The 18,184-nt window shown below is 43.0% G+C and overlaps 1 protein-coding gene across 2 annotated transcripts in view; it reads left to right on the top strand.

Moving 5' to 3' along the window:
• The window catches only part of SPTY2D1 (SPT2 chromatin protein domain containing 1), a 268,481-nt gene that overhangs the window by 116,531 nt on the left and 133,766 nt on the right, over positions 1 to 18,184 (top strand). For both annotated transcript variants that reach the window (XM_069223758.1, XM_069223759.1), the window contains one exon: positions 11,518 to 11,677. In XM_069223758.1, the coding sequence (XP_069079859.1) occupies positions 11,518 to 11,677 (160 nt within the window). The remainder of the gene's footprint in view (positions 1 to 11,517; positions 11,678 to 18,184) is intronic.

Genomic DNA, 18,184 nt, shown 5'->3' on the forward strand with positions numbered 1-18,184 from the left:
TACATTTGGAAGGAAAAATGTAGAGAAATACAAGGGGCAATAGCACTTGTTCTTCTATTCTGTGTTCCACCAAGTCTCCCAATAAAAATGGTACCTCGCTTGTGTGGGTAGGACTAATGCCTGCGTCAGGAAACGCAACATGGACACATCACATTTCTACATTGAAATCCGATGTGTTTTTTGGAAAGTGCCTGGCTGTGGATTTTGGCCTCTAGCTCAGCTGGCACCTAGGGAAACCTACCAAACTTTTGCATTTTTTAAAACTAAACCTCTTGGGGAATCCAGGATGGGGTGACTTGAGGAGCTTTCACAAGGGTCTGTTACCCAGAATAATTAGCAAACCTCAAAATTTGGCAAACAAACCACTTTTTCTTCACATTTCCGTGATAGCAAGTTCTGGAATCTGAGAGGTACCACAAATTTCCTTCACCTTGCATTCCCCCAAGTCTCCTGATAAAAATGGTACCTCACTTGTTTTGATAGGCCTACTGCCCGCGACAGGAAATGCCTCAAAACACAACAGGGACACATCACATTTTCCCAAAGATTACTGACCTATTTTTTTGCAACGTGCCTAGCTGTGGATTTTGGCCTCTAGCTCATCGGGCATCTAGGAAAACCTAGCAAACCTGGACATTTCTGAAAACTAGACACCTAGGTGAACCAGAATAGGGTAACTTGTGGTGCTCTCACCAGGTTCTGTTACCCTGAATACTTAGCATCCCTCAAAATTTGGCAAACAAACCACTTTTTCCTCACATTTCGATGCTGCAGAGTTCTGGAATCTGAGGGGAGCCACAAACGTCCTTCCACCCAGCATTCCCCCAAGTCTCCCGATAAAAATTGTACCTCACTTGTGTTGTTAGGCCTGGTACCCGCAACAGGAAACACCCCAAAACACAACATGGACACATCGGTTGTCAATGTAAAAATCTGATGTGCTTTTTAGAAAGTGCCTAGGTGTGGATTTTGGTCTCTAGCTCAGCTGGCACCTTGGAAAACCTACCAAACCTGTGCATTTTGTAAAACTTTAATTCATTTTGGACTTCATATGTAGCACAATCCTACTATAAGTAGTAAGGCAGCTCAGAAAATAAGTTGTACTGCATATGTAAAGGACGCATTCAAGGTCACATGATTATGTACACCAGTAAACAAATACATAAAATGCTATAGATAAAAAGAAAGAAATCACATTAAATGTGATTGCCACTCTGTGGTTAGTTCTTTAGGTAGTCGCTCCCTCATAACGTTTCAGCTGTTTGGCAAATCGCCACAAAATATTCCAGACCTATAGTATTTTTCTACATTTTTAGATGCTTAAGGCTTCACCACAAAAAATTACATCAAGTGCAAAGATAAAAGGGAGTCCCAAAAGAAATATTTTCCACCAATGCTTTTTCCAAAGACTATGGTGGTAGGGTAAGTATTATTATTATTATTTTTTACATTCTAAGGCATTTAAACTTGGTGACGTGTCACTGCAGTACTTTTGCAGAATTTGGCAAAAGTTTGTGAAACTACCACAGTGCTTGGCCGTAAACGTATGTGAAAATATTTTAAAATATATAAATAAAATTCCCTGCCTATTACCACTCAAGTTGTGATAATAAGTAGGGACCTGCTACTTACCTATATCTAAGGTCTGCTACTTACCTATATCTAAGGCCCTAACACGGAACACAGCCAAAGTGTAGTAAAACATTATTGCTGCCTTTTTATTCTCTAAAAACAGCCATTACCTAATTATATACTGACTTGTCATTGCCATGTACTAGGGCGTACTTCAAAGTTATCATGGTAAAACATGTCCCAAGATATAGCTGAGGGCCTAGCTGTATTATTGGATCATGGTACCCCTACATCACTCAGTGTTGCATGAGCAATGCAATACTTAAGTCAGGTTTACAAAGGAAAGCAAGGCCACCATGGGTGACTATGCATTGATGCTATTACTGCTCTACCTCCCGCCACTTGTATGCCACTCCAGTCTCCACCATTCCAAAATACGCCACTCCAGTGTATACTACTCCACAGTATTGCATTCAACGCCTCTCCATTGTACAACAGTGTGCTCTACGCCACTCCACTCTACGTTATTACACTGTATGCAACTCCATTCTATGTCTCTTCAGTGTACCCCACTTTACTGTATGCCACTCCGTTATACGCTATTCCAGTATATGCTTTTTCACTGTATGTCACTCCACTGTATGCTATTCCACTGCATGCCATGCCACTGTATGCTGCTCCACTGTGCGCCACTCCAGTGTATTCCACTCCACTCTATCCCACCCCACAATGCACCACTGCAGTCTAAACCACTTTGCTGTACGATACTACATTATATTATTGTACTCCACTCCAGGCTATGCTGCTCCACTCTGCTAATCCTCTTGTGCCACTTCACTCAACGCACACTAGTGTACTCTCCTCCACTCTATATGATTCCACTCTACAAAACTACTACATGCTGACTTACGTGTGGGGGCTTCAATTCCCAGACTGCCTGTGGCCCAAGAAGGCAGCTATTTTCAGCTGCCCCCACTCAAACCAGCAACACGCGCTATATAGCGCAGAGGTGTTTACCGCTGTATGGGAGGCGCTGACCTACGTGTGGTGACTTCTTTTCCCAGACTGCCTGTGGCCCAAGGAGGCGGCCGTTTCCAGCTGCTCCCACTCAATCCAGCAATGAGTGCTATATAGCGTGGGGGTGTTTACCGCGGCGCCTGACACCCGCGGGTCAAGGGCAGGCCCGTCCTGCGCCCGTCAGCACCAGGAAGCGGCAGGGCGGGGCTACCCCCTTTGTGTTTTTTAAGATAAGGGCAGAGTGTCTAAGTCACCTTATGGGAGAACACAAGGTGTGGAGCGGGAAGAGTCAAGTTGGGAGCATTAATGAGGAATGTGAGATAGGGATGGGGAAGATAAAACACTCAGTGCTGGGTACAAAAGGGAAAGAGCAGAGACGCTCATGCACTTCCCTGCTACACTATATCACAGGGGCTATGGGTGCCATTGAGAAGCAAATTACCACAGTCGAGGAATCCCTGTCCATTCATGAGGGGGAAGCAACAGGTACTACCCCTTGTGCAGATATATTTACGTGTACGAAACCATCTAGAATAGTGACTGGGGATACTGTAAATAGTGGCAGTATAGACATTGCCCCAACTGCTTCTAATTCAGTTTATGAAATAGATTCTGAGCCCCCGCTAAAACGCATCAGGATGCCAGGCCCTATATTAAACTCCCAGGGAATGAAGCCAGAGGAGATTAAGACTCTGAAGGCAGGCTGCAAAACAGGCACAGTAAAACCAACTGCAAGGAAAAGTATGGTTAACATAACTCTGAGTTCAAGGAGCTGCTAACCACTGTGCAATCTTTGGATTCTTTTGTTAAATTGTGTCTGACTTCCTTAACCAATAGAGTGACGATGATAGAACATATGGTCTTCACTTGTGCAGACTGTTTACAATTAGCCTTGGCCTCAAGAGTAATTAAGCCCCCACAGGCACTTCCCTTGAATCAGGAAGCTGAAAATAGTGCAGTAGCAGGGGCTAAGAACACAAGAGATGGGCTGGTGTATCAGATGAGAGGAACTGGACATAAGGTGCCTGGTAATCAGAACACAAGCGCACAACCTGTGCAGTTAATATCTACTAGTACAGGTGTATTAGTACAGGAACATAGCCCCATGGAATCTGAACAAGTGTCTAGTAAGGATACGCTCATTGCTGACAAGGAAGGAACAGCCCCTCATTACCCCGACTTACCTCTCGCCGCTGCTCTGTATATGGTAGTGTTGGCAACCCTTGCTTCAAAGGTGGGGGGGCAAGGAAACCTGGATATCATTGATGAATAAAGCTTTTCACTGGCTAGGGGAGAAATCTAGACTCAGTAGTGAATTGTTTGAGGATATAAAAATGGTCAGGAGAGTGAAATGGGTGGGGAGGGGAAGGAAACAAATTACAGAGAGATTGTGTAATCCTGTCCTTTAAAACTCTGTGCCTGGTAGAAACTATTTTATACAGAGTAGGGCAAATGGAGGTGTTGCTGAATGGTAAATTGGTCCTGCCACTTGAGTATTTCTACCAATCATGCGTTACGCAGGAAGCCCCTAATCATTCCTCCAGCATGGGCGGAAGATGTCTCGTACAATACTAGCAACCACTTCGCGAGTCTTGAGGGTCTGGAGGGTGTAGACAGACTTAACAGGAGGGTAATCCGACCCCCCGAAGGAGGACAGGGCTGTGTCCCCTTCTGGTTTCCAAAGTGGTGGGCCAGAAGAATATAGCAACCCTGATGGTAAAGGTAACGTCATAGGGGTTTCTGCACTGAGACCCTCTGACCTGGGGATAACACTGTTATGATCCATCGGAAGCACTATCTCCCATCAGAAATGCATTTCCTGAGGGGACGATAAGGGTTGCATTCTGGAACGTGGCAGGTCTGTCTAAAGTGGCAATAGCAGACTGGTGCGAATTCATTAATAGCTCTACCGTAGTTTGCGTTCAAGAAACGTGGGCAGGTAACCCAATCCACCTCAATGGTTTTAGACCCTATTATACCCTGCCGGTGCCATCTAACTCGGGGATAGCAAAGAGGGCAATTTGTACCTATGTATCAAACACCCTGAGGGTCTCTAGTATAATTATGCTGGCCCCGCAACTCTACCATCAGGTTGTTGTTGTTGAAATCTCAGCCACATGTGCGCTGGCATTAATCAACTTCTACAATAACATCCTGAAAGCTTAGGTAAAAACAGCCCTGCCTTCATTAAAGAAGGTTGTTGAAACCTTAAGAACGGGAGGCACAAGGATTTGTTATTCCTATAAGGGGAGACTTTTAGCACCGAAGTATGTACTAGGGGCTCAGAGAAGATATGTGGCTTAAGAGAAAGAGAGCATGTTGGGCACGCACACTTCATGCACTCCTTCCTTGGAGAGCAACTGAATGAGCTCATATTTAGTACTGCAATGAGATTTGCTGTCCGCCAATTCCATTTGCAGCCACATTCACTGGTCAAGTAAAAAACTCTGTGATAGACTATATATTGGTCACAAGCAGACATGCCATAAGGGTTGAAAACTTTATCACCCATATAATTGCATGCAGTTACCACTACCCACTGAGCTAGGCTTAACTGGTACACCTTGCGTTTGGTCAAAGATTGATCCCCAGGAGTTCCTCAAAAATTTGATTTGTGGATGTACGCAGGCTTTTGAGAAATGCTAAGACATGGGTACTAATCCCGAAGATATAATTGAGAATTTTCAAAGAATTGCTGGGGGTATTAAGGGGCAGCAGCAAAAAATAGGACGATGGGATGGTTTGAACCTTGTACTAAGGCCCATAGTATGTTAAAACTAGCCCTACACAAACGTGCACGCAGTGTAAACGAAGTTAGGGCTTGCAGAAAAAACCTATTAGCATGTCTTAATGCAGAGGAAAGCAGTATTGAAAAAGGAACTATGGGACAAATTGCAAGAAGCTAGTATTAGTAAAGATTCTGCAGCTTTTTGGCAGGTAATCAACTCGCCCTATTTTAGGTCAGGTACTAGACCACCCCTTGAAATGGCAGTTAGCTAGGGAGACTGGATCTCACACTTCTCAACCATTTATTCTAATCCGACTGACGTGGAATTTGACAAATGATGATGCTTCTGACAGTGATTCTTCTGCCACTGTTAACTTTCCAATCAAGCTTGTTTTTGCCTTGGAAGAGTTCATTACCACCGTAAATGCAAGTAAAGCTGGCAAGGTGCCGACCCCAGATTTAATCCCTGCCCATTGATCACTCAAGTCCTGTATGCATGTTGCCAAGTTGGCTTACTGAGGTTTTGGAGGGAATAGATTATTGTGCCAATTTTCAAAAAGGGAGATAGACACAGCCCTACCTGTTACCGGCCAATCTCTTTTAGACTCGATGCTGAAAGTGGCGGGTTGCGTTGTCTTGAACAGATTACAAAACTGGGCCCAGGAGAAGAATGTTTTATCGGACCTATAGTACAGGTTCTGGGAGAGAGTAGGGACCGTTGAGCAGGGTCTTAAATTAAGTATCCTGATTGAGAAATATTCCACCATTAAACAAGGGAGGCTGTACCTGGCTTTTGTTGACTTAACAGCTGCATTTGATTGCATAATCCATAGTAAACTGCGGGTTATGGGCAATCTGGGGGTGGACCTGCCGATTGTACAATTCCTCAGGCAAACATATTATGGGTGTAGGGCTAGTTTGCGGCATGGATTAATGGGTGAATGCACCCAACCAGTCAGCATAGAGAGGCGGGTAAGGCAGGGTTGTGTTTTGGCATCCTTTCTCTTCTTGTTATACATTAATAGCTTTGGTAATGTACTATCTGCTGATTGCAACAATTTGCTCCAAGTCGGGTCCTGGCCCATTCCTGCCTTACTATTTGGTGATGCCTCCGTTCTAATGGCACGAACCCCTCTCATTACAACAGCTACTAACGCGCTTTGTATCCTATTTGGTGGATCTGGTGTTATTAATTAATAAAAGCAAGACATTTGCAATGAGGTGTCGGTCAGCGATACCGAAATCTCCCAGTCTCATGATAAGACACTAGAATTGACTACATCACATCCTTTTGCTACCTGGGGATTGTTTGATCAAATGGGACATGGCGGACGGCAGCTAAAACTAGAGGGTTACGTTTTCAGAAAACCGGTACAGCCTTGCACAATTTTGCCTATAAGGTTGGAAAGAAACCCCCTAGGGAAATATTAACAGTTTATAGGGCCAAATGCATGTCAACGCTCCTGTATGGGGCAGGCCTTTGGGGGCACGTAAAACATGACTCCCTACAATCTATGGAGCATACCTTTTTGAAGTATCTTTTTTTCTCTCTCCCGCAGAGTAGCCCATCATATGTATGCCACTCTCAACTAGGGGTTCCGCTTATTTCAAGCCTAGGTAAAATACAGCTGATCCTGTTATGACACAAGGTATGGACTTCCGAGCACAGTAAGTTGGATCCAAGAGACTATAGGGGATTGTCTCCAGTTCTCTCGTGTAGGAGGAGTACAGTCGCTAGAATCTGTCACAAATGTTATGATTGATCTGGGGCATCAAGATTATTACTACAAACCAGAAACACTACGGGCTGCAGTAAGAAAATATTTTTTAAAAGAAGTGTTTCACACTTGGAAGAGCTAAGCCTTTCTGCTGAATTGCTTAAGCCAAGTGGTGTTAAAAATCAGTTGGTTTTAACCTCATTTGGCATGCAACTGTATTTAAAGTAGGTGCCTTACTATTTGCTGATGCAATGAACAGCATAGATGTGTTTTAACCAGGCTTAAGCTGGACCTTTTTAACCATACGGTGAGTTTTCCAACCATGAATGACTGATCGAGGCCTGTGGTTAAATGCCAATGTGATAAGGGTACTGATCAAAGTACTATCCATACGGTTTTATTCTGCACACTGTACAATTCTCTGATAAAGACATTTTTGTTACCGTTATTGAGATCTATGGACTTGGTACAATGTCGCCCAGTTTGGGTTTTTACAATCTCTGCCATATATTTGCAATGTCATGTCCAAATTTTTATGGGCTATTTTCCGACATAGGACATTCATACATTTTATCGAAGAGTAAGAGGTAGTTTTTATACCTATAGCAATATGAGATCTGATGTTATTAAATTTGTTGTTGTCTTTTTCTATGTGCTTTTATGATTTAAAACAGTGGTTCCCAACCTTTTGACTTCTGTGGACCCCCACGTTATCATTACTGGGACCCCCACTGAATCATTATTGGGATCCGGAGACCCCCCCCCCCGCTGAGTCATTACTGAAAGCTGGGGACCTCAACTGTTAATATTATTTAATTGTCTAAGCAGTCGCAGATCCCCTGAGGAGGCTTTGCGGACCCCCAGGGGTCCCCGGACCACAGGTTGGGAACCACTGATATTTTTAAAAAAAAAAATAATAATAAAAAAAAAAAAAAAAAATTTGTATTTGATTTACCACACTCTATGCCACTCTTCTAGACTCTACTCTATTCCCATACACTCCACTCTCCACATTTACACTCAACTCTATGCCTGTGCACTTGTACAACACTCTACTTAACTCTACACCAGTTTCCAACACTGCACGACACAGCACTCCACTCTACTCCGAGGTGCCACTCCAATTTGTTTCTTCTGCGGTATGCCACTTCAATATATACTACCCCACTCTACGCTAATCCACTGTATCCACCGTAACTCTGCCACTCCACTGTCCACCACCCCGCTGCAGTGCTATTCCACTCTTTGCCTCTCCACTCTTCCACACTTCACTGTACGCTATTCCACTGTATGCTACTGCACTGTATGGCAATCCACTCTACGCCACTACAGTGTAAGCCACTCCACTCTACGCTGCTTCATTGTATGACACTCTCCTCCACTCTCTATAGCTCCACTCTATAAACATCTACCAGACTTCATGGAACGCTATGTCATTCTGCTTCACTCTATCCCCATACACTTCACTGTCCAACTCTATACTCCACTCTGTATCCGTACACTCCAATGTCAAACACTTTGATATCACACAGCACTCCACTCAGCTGTGCAAGACCCCACTCCAATTTATAACAGTTTACCTTCTGCACCACGCCAGTGCATTCCACGCCACTCTACTCTACGACATGTCAATACTCTCTTGTACTTTTTACCACGTTACATCACTCCACTCAAATCTGATCCAGTTTCACTCTACGCTACTATACAACAATCCACTCTATATAGCTCCACTATTTCACACCCAACCGAACTCTATGCAACTCCACTCTACTACACTGTATGCCACTCTCAGACACTTTACTCCTGTCTGTTCTTCTTCACTCCACTGTACAACACTGTACTATACTGTATGCCACTGCACAGCACTCCCCTTCACTCTGATACTCTAGTCCACTATACAGCACTGTAGGCAACTCTGTGCATGCCACTGCACACCACTTTACTTCACTCTACTCTGACACTACTCCACTCAGTGCCATTGTAATCTAGAACACTGTATGCCAGTTTATTGTACCACACTTTACAACACTGTACACTACTCCACAAAAATCAACTAGCATGTATGCCACTCTACTCTAGTCTACATCACTCTGCAGTACTGTACAATATCCTACTACACTACTGTACAACACAGTGCTCCAATTTGACATTTGACTGTATGCTGTACCACTCCACTGCACTCATGCCACTATAGTCTACAACACGGCACTCTATTCTGACACGTTTCTCTACTTTACACTACACCTCAGTGTTCTCCACTCTACTACACTTTATTCCAGTCTGTGCCACTGTACTATACTCTGCTCTTTACTCCACTATACACCACTGTACTACACTCTATGCTGTTCTGATAGTCTATTCCCACCCAATCCACTGTACTACACTCTAGGCCACTCAATGACATGTCACTCAGCTTGTCTCTACGATATGCTGCTCCACTACTAGATGATTCAGCACTCCACTGTGACACTCTCCTCCACAACACTCTCATCCACTGTACCATACAACACTCCACTTGATGATACTCCACCCTATTACATTCTACTTCACCCTACTTCACCTTAAAACACTACTCCACTCTGACACCCTACTCTATTGTTAAACACGTCATTTCACTGTATAACTCGTTGTTCTAATCTGACACTTGACTCCACAATATGAACCACCATGCCTCTACACCATATAACACTTTACTACACTGTATGATAAGCTACTATACTCATTTCCAATCTACAATACTCCAGTCTATGGCAATAGACTTTACAACACTCTCCCACACTATACTGTATGATACTCCACATAACTCCACTTGCGCCACTGGACTCTGCGATTTGAAATACATCTTTATTAAAAACAAAAAAATTCAATGAAAAACAATTGTTAAAGCTTATAGTTAGAAAAACGTCTTTTCCTTATACAAACCAGGTTTAAACTACACAAAATTAACACATTCTAAAGTTTTAGTTATAACTTTGCGATTTATCAACCACTTTCAAATTATTATAAGTAGCGGACCTCATTCCACACTTTTCAACTCGCTAACCAGACAACTTTATAGATGGAGAACTAATGAATGGCACACTGCCTGTAACGGTAGAAAAGTTTACTTTCTACACTTTCTACAAGTGAATAAATAAGCACTTGACCGAATAATTGGAGCCAGACAATTAAAAACAAAAGTTTTTCTTTGCTTTGACGCTAAGAAGTATCACCTCACCATTCTGATGTGCTTGTGTACATGCTAAATAATAAAATTCCACTTTGCACAGCACAAGGACTGGAGCAGTGCATCTTTCTGTGCTGTTTGTGTTTACTTTAAAAGAGATCTGTTGATACTTATTTTGATACTACAGTTGCAAATACATTTTTGTTGGGGACAAAACCTGATTGTGAAAGATGCATAGAGGTTTCACATATCAAACACTTTAAAGAATGTGAAAATATAGATTGTTCATGCCATCCTCTCAAGGTTGGTTATTGAACACAGTTAATAAGGGTAATAGTAATACCTGTTACAGTGCTTGGAACTGGCAGAAATGCAATGTAGAGTTGTATTAAAAAAAAAAAAAACATTTATCATTACATCTAAAGCTAGGCAGTTGAAGGATATTCAGCATGTGTTGGTGGTTTGTTTGACTGCAGACAAACAGATTGTTTACATTTGTCTGAATCAGGCAGAACAATCATATCTGTCTTAAGGAAGACTCAAAACAAAATTAGTACTGAGTTCTTCAGAAAACTATTTTTTTCCACTTTGCAAATGATTACATCTCTTGAGCTGTAAACTACTGTGAAGAATGTCTTATACACACAGTTTTTCACAGTCAGATTGACATATGTAAAATAAGTAACATTTTCTGATTTTATGTTTCCAAACTTTGAGGTTATCTGGTTTAATTTTGACATCTGGCTATGACTGAGGTCCAGGTTTCTTACATGATTGTCCAAGGAAGTGTCGCTCTTGCTCTGTTGAGTTCAGTCTGTGAACACGTCGTGTAACAAATTTAGAGCTGCCATAACAGGGAAAGTGGCGGACTTGAGCTTAGCATCTAAGTTTGTCCTAAACATTGCCTGCATTTTGTTTTGAAAAGGGTTTGCCTATCTGCATTCTTTCAAATTCAGTTTGGTGTTGTACTCAACAATATAGTTTGTGTGAACTTTGTATATTTTGCAAGGCCACAAATAAAAGCTAAAGAGCGATTGGTATTCATCACTGCATAGTAGTGAGGTGGATGAAGGGCCCCATTTGTAATGTCAGCACATTCTGGATGATATTTCTATGTATTAACTGTTGATGAAGCAAATGTTTTCAAAACTATGATGGTTTCTGTGATGAAACCAAACCTAAATACATTATCTCAAGCTTAATAACTTTTGATGTGCCTTTATTGTTTTGCAAAGGCAGGATGACTTCTTTCTATATGTGACTGACATTTTAACCACATTTTATTTTTTATTTTTTGGCGGGTGCAATATTTACAGGTCCTCCAAAGCCTCCTATAACTATGTCATACAAACGGAAGTTAGAAGATGACGACGATGAATATGATTCAGAAATGGATGACTTTATTGATGATGAGGGAGAAGATCAGGATGAAATATCTAAGCATATCAGAGAGATATTTGGGTATGATCGAAACAAGTAAGTGTTTTAAATCGATACATTTAATTTGAAAAGTAATTTTGTTTTACTCTTTTCCCAGTTTACATCTGTTCCTTTAAATTTGTCCTTGAGTACAGCATTTGATGCAGGTAGTATTGCTTGTGCTAGCCGCCTACAGAATGGTATTCTGCTCTGTCATAGTTGCCTGCCAGTCGAACAGTTTCTGTCATGGGCAAAAGGAAAATGTGTTTTTGTGTGCTCTGCTGGCATTTCATTTTTCTCTTTGAGGACAGTTTACGCTTCACTGTGAAAACTGATACAACTATAACTTTCTTTTCCCCTTGCTGAGACAGAAAAAGTGTCATCCTCAGTTCTCTGTATTCTTTGTTCCGAGCTTAGTTAAACAAAAAAACAAAAAATGGAATGCAATATTCTGCTGATCTTTCAGCCCAGTAAGATCATTGTCGCCTTTCCATTTCCTTTGTTTCATTCTATTGAATTGTCACTCTAGTATAAGGTATCCTGATTAGTTCACTTTTTACCAAGTTGAAAGCACCTCTGTCAAAGGGAAAGTTATTTCATTCCATTGTGACGGTGAATTGATGGTCTGTTTATATTAAATAATAATAAATATCTGAATACAAGCAAGGAACATCATTTATGAACAGCAAATTGAAAAGGTATCCTAAGAGGTGGTTAAGATGCATCATTTTAATCTGTATAACAGTTTATTAATTCCTTTTTGTTTTTCACCAATGTTTTATAGACATATACAGTCGACACTCCGGTTCTAGTATCTTTTAGCCTTGGAGAGGTCCCAACTTAATTTTTGGCTTAAATGTCATCAGTTGCTTTGTGGTCGAGGCAAAACCCCTTGAAGCTTAACAGTGACAAAACAGAGTTACTGATATTTGACATTTGACAGACCTCCTTCTGTCTGATCATCTGCATGGTGACCAAGCAAGCTTTGTCTCATTGCCTGTCCCAGTCTCATGTGCGCAGATTAAGGATTTTGGAGGATAGTTCCCTGTTTATCACTGCTCAGATTTTCAAAACTGTAGCTGCTTATGTTATTCATCTAAGCATCCTTTGTTTTAACTTTTATGAGTTTTTGTAGTTAATAAAACAATGTTATTACTGCAACAGCTCAGCGTAGCAGTCAAGTGTGATATATCCTGATAAGCGTGGTACAGAATTTCCAATGCCTAATTCACGTAACAAGTATTTAAGACAATACAACTCTAACAGTTTGGACAGCACACCCTTCTGTTAGGTCTGCCACATCAGGCCTTCACATCCAATGCAATCACCATGCAGAGGTAGCGCTCGTCAGACATCCATTCCCTCCTCTTTATTCATTACCCTCCATCTCCCCTCTATCTTGGGGGTGGGCCTCACGCATGGATTAATCAGTTGTGTGCTCTCCCACAGTCAGTTACCATATTTTGGGCGCTCTGAGCCACTAGGGCCTCCATCAATCAATTTGTCTTCACAGGCCACAGGTCCAGATACCTTTCTGCATTTTTGTCTTGTCTGTTTAGCAGGGAGAATTCTGTGGAGCTGCTGCGGTGTACGATACGCTTGGTGGAGGTAGTGGAACTGTGTGAGTTTGAATCTGGCATTGCTGGTTACCTCCTGCATGCATGCCCTCTCCCATTCTCCATCTGACAGCGGTTCTTGTAGTATTGCCTTCCATTGTTTGTCTGCCACTAGCGGCGCACACCATCTGTTGCCCTTCATTGCAGAATAAAGGCGTAATGTCAATTCGCAGCTGGATCCCTGATCTAGGATTAGTGTAAGTGTTTGTGATAGTTCCCTAAGAAAGATTGTCCATATCTCCTGAATCTTATGGGACAGCTTTGCAAATTACAAGACTTGACCTGCCCCCCAGGTTAAATCTTCTGTAAGTCCCAGCAAAGTCAAGTAACTTTCCATCTTGCTATAAGTCTCCTAAGCAGCTGCAACTTCCTCCTATCCATGGTGGCACATCTGTATATCTTTGTATTTCTTAAGGGTTGCAGCCACCATATTGATAGCAGTTTGGCATATGGTGGCCCGCGTGTTCCATGCCATTGCCACCTGTCGCACCACAAAGGGGTAATCCTGCAGTACTTGTGACCCACACATGAGATGCTGGAGGTGTTCCATCACCCTCTCACCCCTCTCAGTAGACTTTTTTCCATTTTCTGTTCTCCTCACACCACTGCACCCAACATTGCAGAAGTCCTGCAGCATAATAGAACTACAGGTCCTGGAGTCCCAAGTCTCCTCGCTCCCTGTCCAGTTTTAACATTTCAGTTTGAACCTGTTTAGCTTGTCCGCCCACACCAGTGAGATCAGGAGGCTGCTCAGTTTCTGGAATGTCTTTCTCTGAATAATACAGGCTTTCTGGAGCACTTAGAGGCAGCATGGGAGAAATGGCATCTTACTAAGCAATACCATTCCCATGACAGAGGTGGACAGTGTGTTCCAGAATTTAATGAAGTCCTGAAGGCCCTGTACTATTACCCCCGTTTTATACTTGTATTGATCCTCTGGTATAAAGGAAACCTGCATGCCAAGGTAATGAAACCTCGGAGTTTAACAGGTAGTTTCTGGGTTAGGCAAAGTCTCCTGCTCCTTCACCGTCCACTCTCCCAGCCGGAACAAGACTGTCTTGCTTTTAGTAATGCAGAGGTACGGCGCTGCACCAAAGGTTGTCCGCTTCAGTAGCAACAGGTTGATCGAGAGATCCAGCTGCTTCGAGCATACAAGGGTATCATCTGCATATATTGAGACGACGAGCGTGGTGTCCCTCCTGTATGCACCAGTCATGTCATCACTGAGTGCCAGCGCACCGCTGGAGATTCCATGGCGTACGCAAAAAGCAAAGGTGACAGCGAACAGCCCTGTTGTGTCCCTCTCCTGATGTCTTTCCTCTCAGACACTATCTCCAGTGTGGATCTGCCTCAAAGGGGGTGTGCAACAAAGTTATCCATTGAGTAAAATGTGGGCCAAACCCCATTTGCTGTGACACTACCGTGCGTAGTCTCAATTCATTGTATCAAATGCTTTCTCAATGTCTAGTGCCACTAAGACACCCTTCATTTTCCCATCTTGGGTACCATAGAGGACATGAGAACCCACTTAGATTCATGTGTGTCCCCGTGTCTGGCATAAAGCGATACTAGTCTTTTCTGACCAGGTTAGTCAGTGCCTAACATAGACAGGCTGCCATAGTATTAGAACATATCTTAGTATCAGCATAAATAATAGAGAGCAGGCAGTATGATCCTGGTTCTCTGGGATGTTAATTCGGCTTAGGGATCATTATTATTGTGGCTTCTTACAGAGGGCTGCAGGTTATCCACCCGTCTGGCATCTTGGAGGATCTGCAGAAGTCTTGGTCCTCCTAATTGTCACAAGTAACATTGATAAAACGCAGCTTACACCAGGAGAGCTCTTTGATGACCTTGGCTAATTCTAATCCTCTCGAATCAGCCTCCAGTTCATCATATTGTTCTTCTGTCACACTGGAGAGGGTCACTAAGTCTACGAAGACTGTCACTTGAGTTGGTGAATTGGGGACTGTTTTATGGTATAAATCCTGCAAGTGTGCCTGGAGTAGCTAGTTAATCCACAACTGTGTAGAGGTGGTCATGCCATCCAGCTTGTTCAGGGCCAATATCATAGGTGGTAGGTGTTCCCTCTTGAGCAACCATGCTGGTAACTTGCCAGTCTCGTCTCCCTCTGCATGGAGCTTTTGTCTACATTCTCGACACATGAAGTCCAGCCTATCCCAGATGTCACCTAGTCTATGCTTCATCTCCAGTATGTATTTTGGGTCATTATTTGACCCAACTGTTGTTCAGTCTCCAATATGTCCCATTCCAGTTTGCAGCTTGTAGTGTATATATTAGTGATACATTCTCCCCAGGTTACTACTTTGAGAGACTTTTAGACCCTCCCCGGGCTGCCATGGTAATCCAGTTGGCTGCAAAGTTCACTCCTATTTATGTTGCCATGAAGCACCTCAGGAGTCAATCTCCAAGGGTGGATGCAGGGTCGTAATTTACCCCACTGTACTCGAGTGAGGTGTGATCTGACAAGAATCTCATCATGTACTCCACAACCCCAGTTTATGGGCAGTCGTTGGAGCCAGCAGAACCCCCTCAAGTCTACTGTAGGCATCATGGACTGAAGTGTATCACAATAGCAGTCTGCTGTCAGGATGGCACACTATCCATATATTTACACAGTTGAGGTTTGATACGGCCTCCCACAGGTCTGCTGTGAGAGACATGTTATGCTTCGTCCACAGCTTAGGAGGGCGCCTATCTGCATGTCCCATCTAAAACGCAGTTAAAATACCTGCCCATATTAGTGTTACATTTACATACAGTATCAATTCTGCATGATTTTATCAAAATAAAATCTTTATTGACCGTATTAGAGGCATAGCGACTAACAAGAGACAGTTCACATCCATTGTGCCATAACAAAGCACATTCCTGCCCTCTGTCAGCCTTTATGTAGTGCATCTGATAGGGCACACCTAGAGGCATCCAGATTAGGACTCACCATCCGTAGCTAGAGTAGGTTGAGGAGTACAATTGTCCCCTTTGTTTTTTCCCCAGGTTCTGTTCTTCACTATCTAGCATGTGTGTCTCCTTTAGAACTGCTATACAGATACCCTGTTTCCTCAGGCAGGACTGTGCTCTATAACATTTGACGTGCATATTTAGGCCACAGACATTCTCTTGTATGGGATTTCCGTGTATAGTCATAAGCACTGAATAGTCCCGCTGGGACCCCAGAACACTTCTTCAAAATATATCTTCTTAATTGGAAGTTTTTGCCTTTCTTCAGGAAGGCATGTAGAGTCACTTAAAAAATGGACAGATAATGCAGTCTATGTACATGGTTATGCTGGCTGAACTCTTCATCTTAAATCAAAGAAAGAGACAGCACATTATATTTTGAGAGTAATTTGTCAACAGAATGAATCTCCCTCACAAACCCCTTTTGCATGATAGAGATGGAGAGGAGGACAGAGTAGCCGCATAGGCTGCCATTATATTGCTAAAAAAGACTGGGCCTTTAAGAACTCAAGAGACCACCATCATCCCATCATGCACTGCTGGTGGCAGTCGCTTCAGTTCTTTTTTCCGGCTCCTGCTGACACGACCCTGGAGCATTGACCAATTTATTTTTCTTTCTTTCTGGAAAAATCACTTCTGGTTTTCATTGACAAATCTAATTCAACGTGTTTGGTCTTTCCCCACCTTTTTCAGTCACTTTTTGACCGGCATCTGTGATTTATATTAGCAAAAATGTCATCTCTTTTTGATAAGTGCCCAAACTGTGGGAGAAAAAAGATCAAGACTGATCCTCAGAGTTTGTATTCTCTGTCTTCCAGATTCCCACATAAATGTCTTGTGCTAATTTTGCAAGACCTTTTCCAGGCAGACACTTCGTGACAGGGAGGACATTAGCCTACAGGGTATGGAGAAGTGGCGAAAGCGGAAGACTCATTCTACAGGTGGACGAGGAGAGGCAGTCCTCTATCAGGGCCGACCTGTTCACTGTCTTTCCATGGGTCAACGTCAAAGAAGCACAGCAGTTTGACGGTCGAAACGAAGAAGACCGACCGCGATGGCGACACCATAGTTGCACAGATGAACATCAATGTTGAGGAGTCCTTTGACTTTGACGAATTCTCACCGGTTGCTTTTGAGGTCCTTAACGACGTCGGCACATCAGGGTCCTTCGCGGGCAAGGTCAAGATCGACTGCGAGAAGTAGGTCGACATCAGGGGGAGAGGAAGATCAGTCTATCACTGTTTCACTCTTCACCTCAAGAAGGGCGCAGAAAGAGTAGTCAAATCTATAGTTCTCCCTAATTCAGACTACTCTTGCACCTATTCTCCATCAATATAGGGGCCAGTTGATCCTACACCAATATCTTCTATGCCTCTTTCTCCACAACTGACTCCACCTACACCTCCACAACCAACCTCTCCTCTGAGAACCAGATCTTGTTCTCCTTCAAGGCACCATGCTAGGCATCGCTCCAGACATGGTCAACATATGCAACACTCGCCTACAATTCCAAGACGTTCCCACGATCAGTGCCATTAAACCAAGTCTTGTTCCAGGCATATCACTGATTCGTCTTCCACAAGTACAGGGAGATATTCCCCAACTCTCTCTGACTCTCCGCATCTCACTGGTAGATGACATTTCTACATTTCATGAAGTATGAGTCAGAGGTTCAAACAAGCTAAACATACCAATGTCCACGCCAGCACCGGCGACATCTGTCATCTTTGAAACTTTACAGCACAGGTCAACCTCACGTCCTTTGCTACCCCTAGTTCCAGGTCTCTTAGAATGGCAGCAACTATGATGAAAGCAGCAAGCGACATGCCCTTGTTGGGCCGTTACAACAGAGCACTATGGGAATCACTACAACAGTTTGTTGAGCATCTCCCTAGAGATAAGATAGAGAACTTTAGGGAGATTTTCAATAAAGGCTTAATGGTATTTAATCAAAATAGAAGTGCAG

This window comes from Pleurodeles waltl, chromosome 3_1 (genome assembly GCF_031143425.1).
Source record: "Pleurodeles waltl isolate 20211129_DDA chromosome 3_1, aPleWal1.hap1.20221129, whole genome shotgun sequence".
Lineage (NCBI taxonomy): Eukaryota > Metazoa > Chordata > Amphibia > Caudata > Salamandridae > Pleurodeles > Pleurodeles waltl.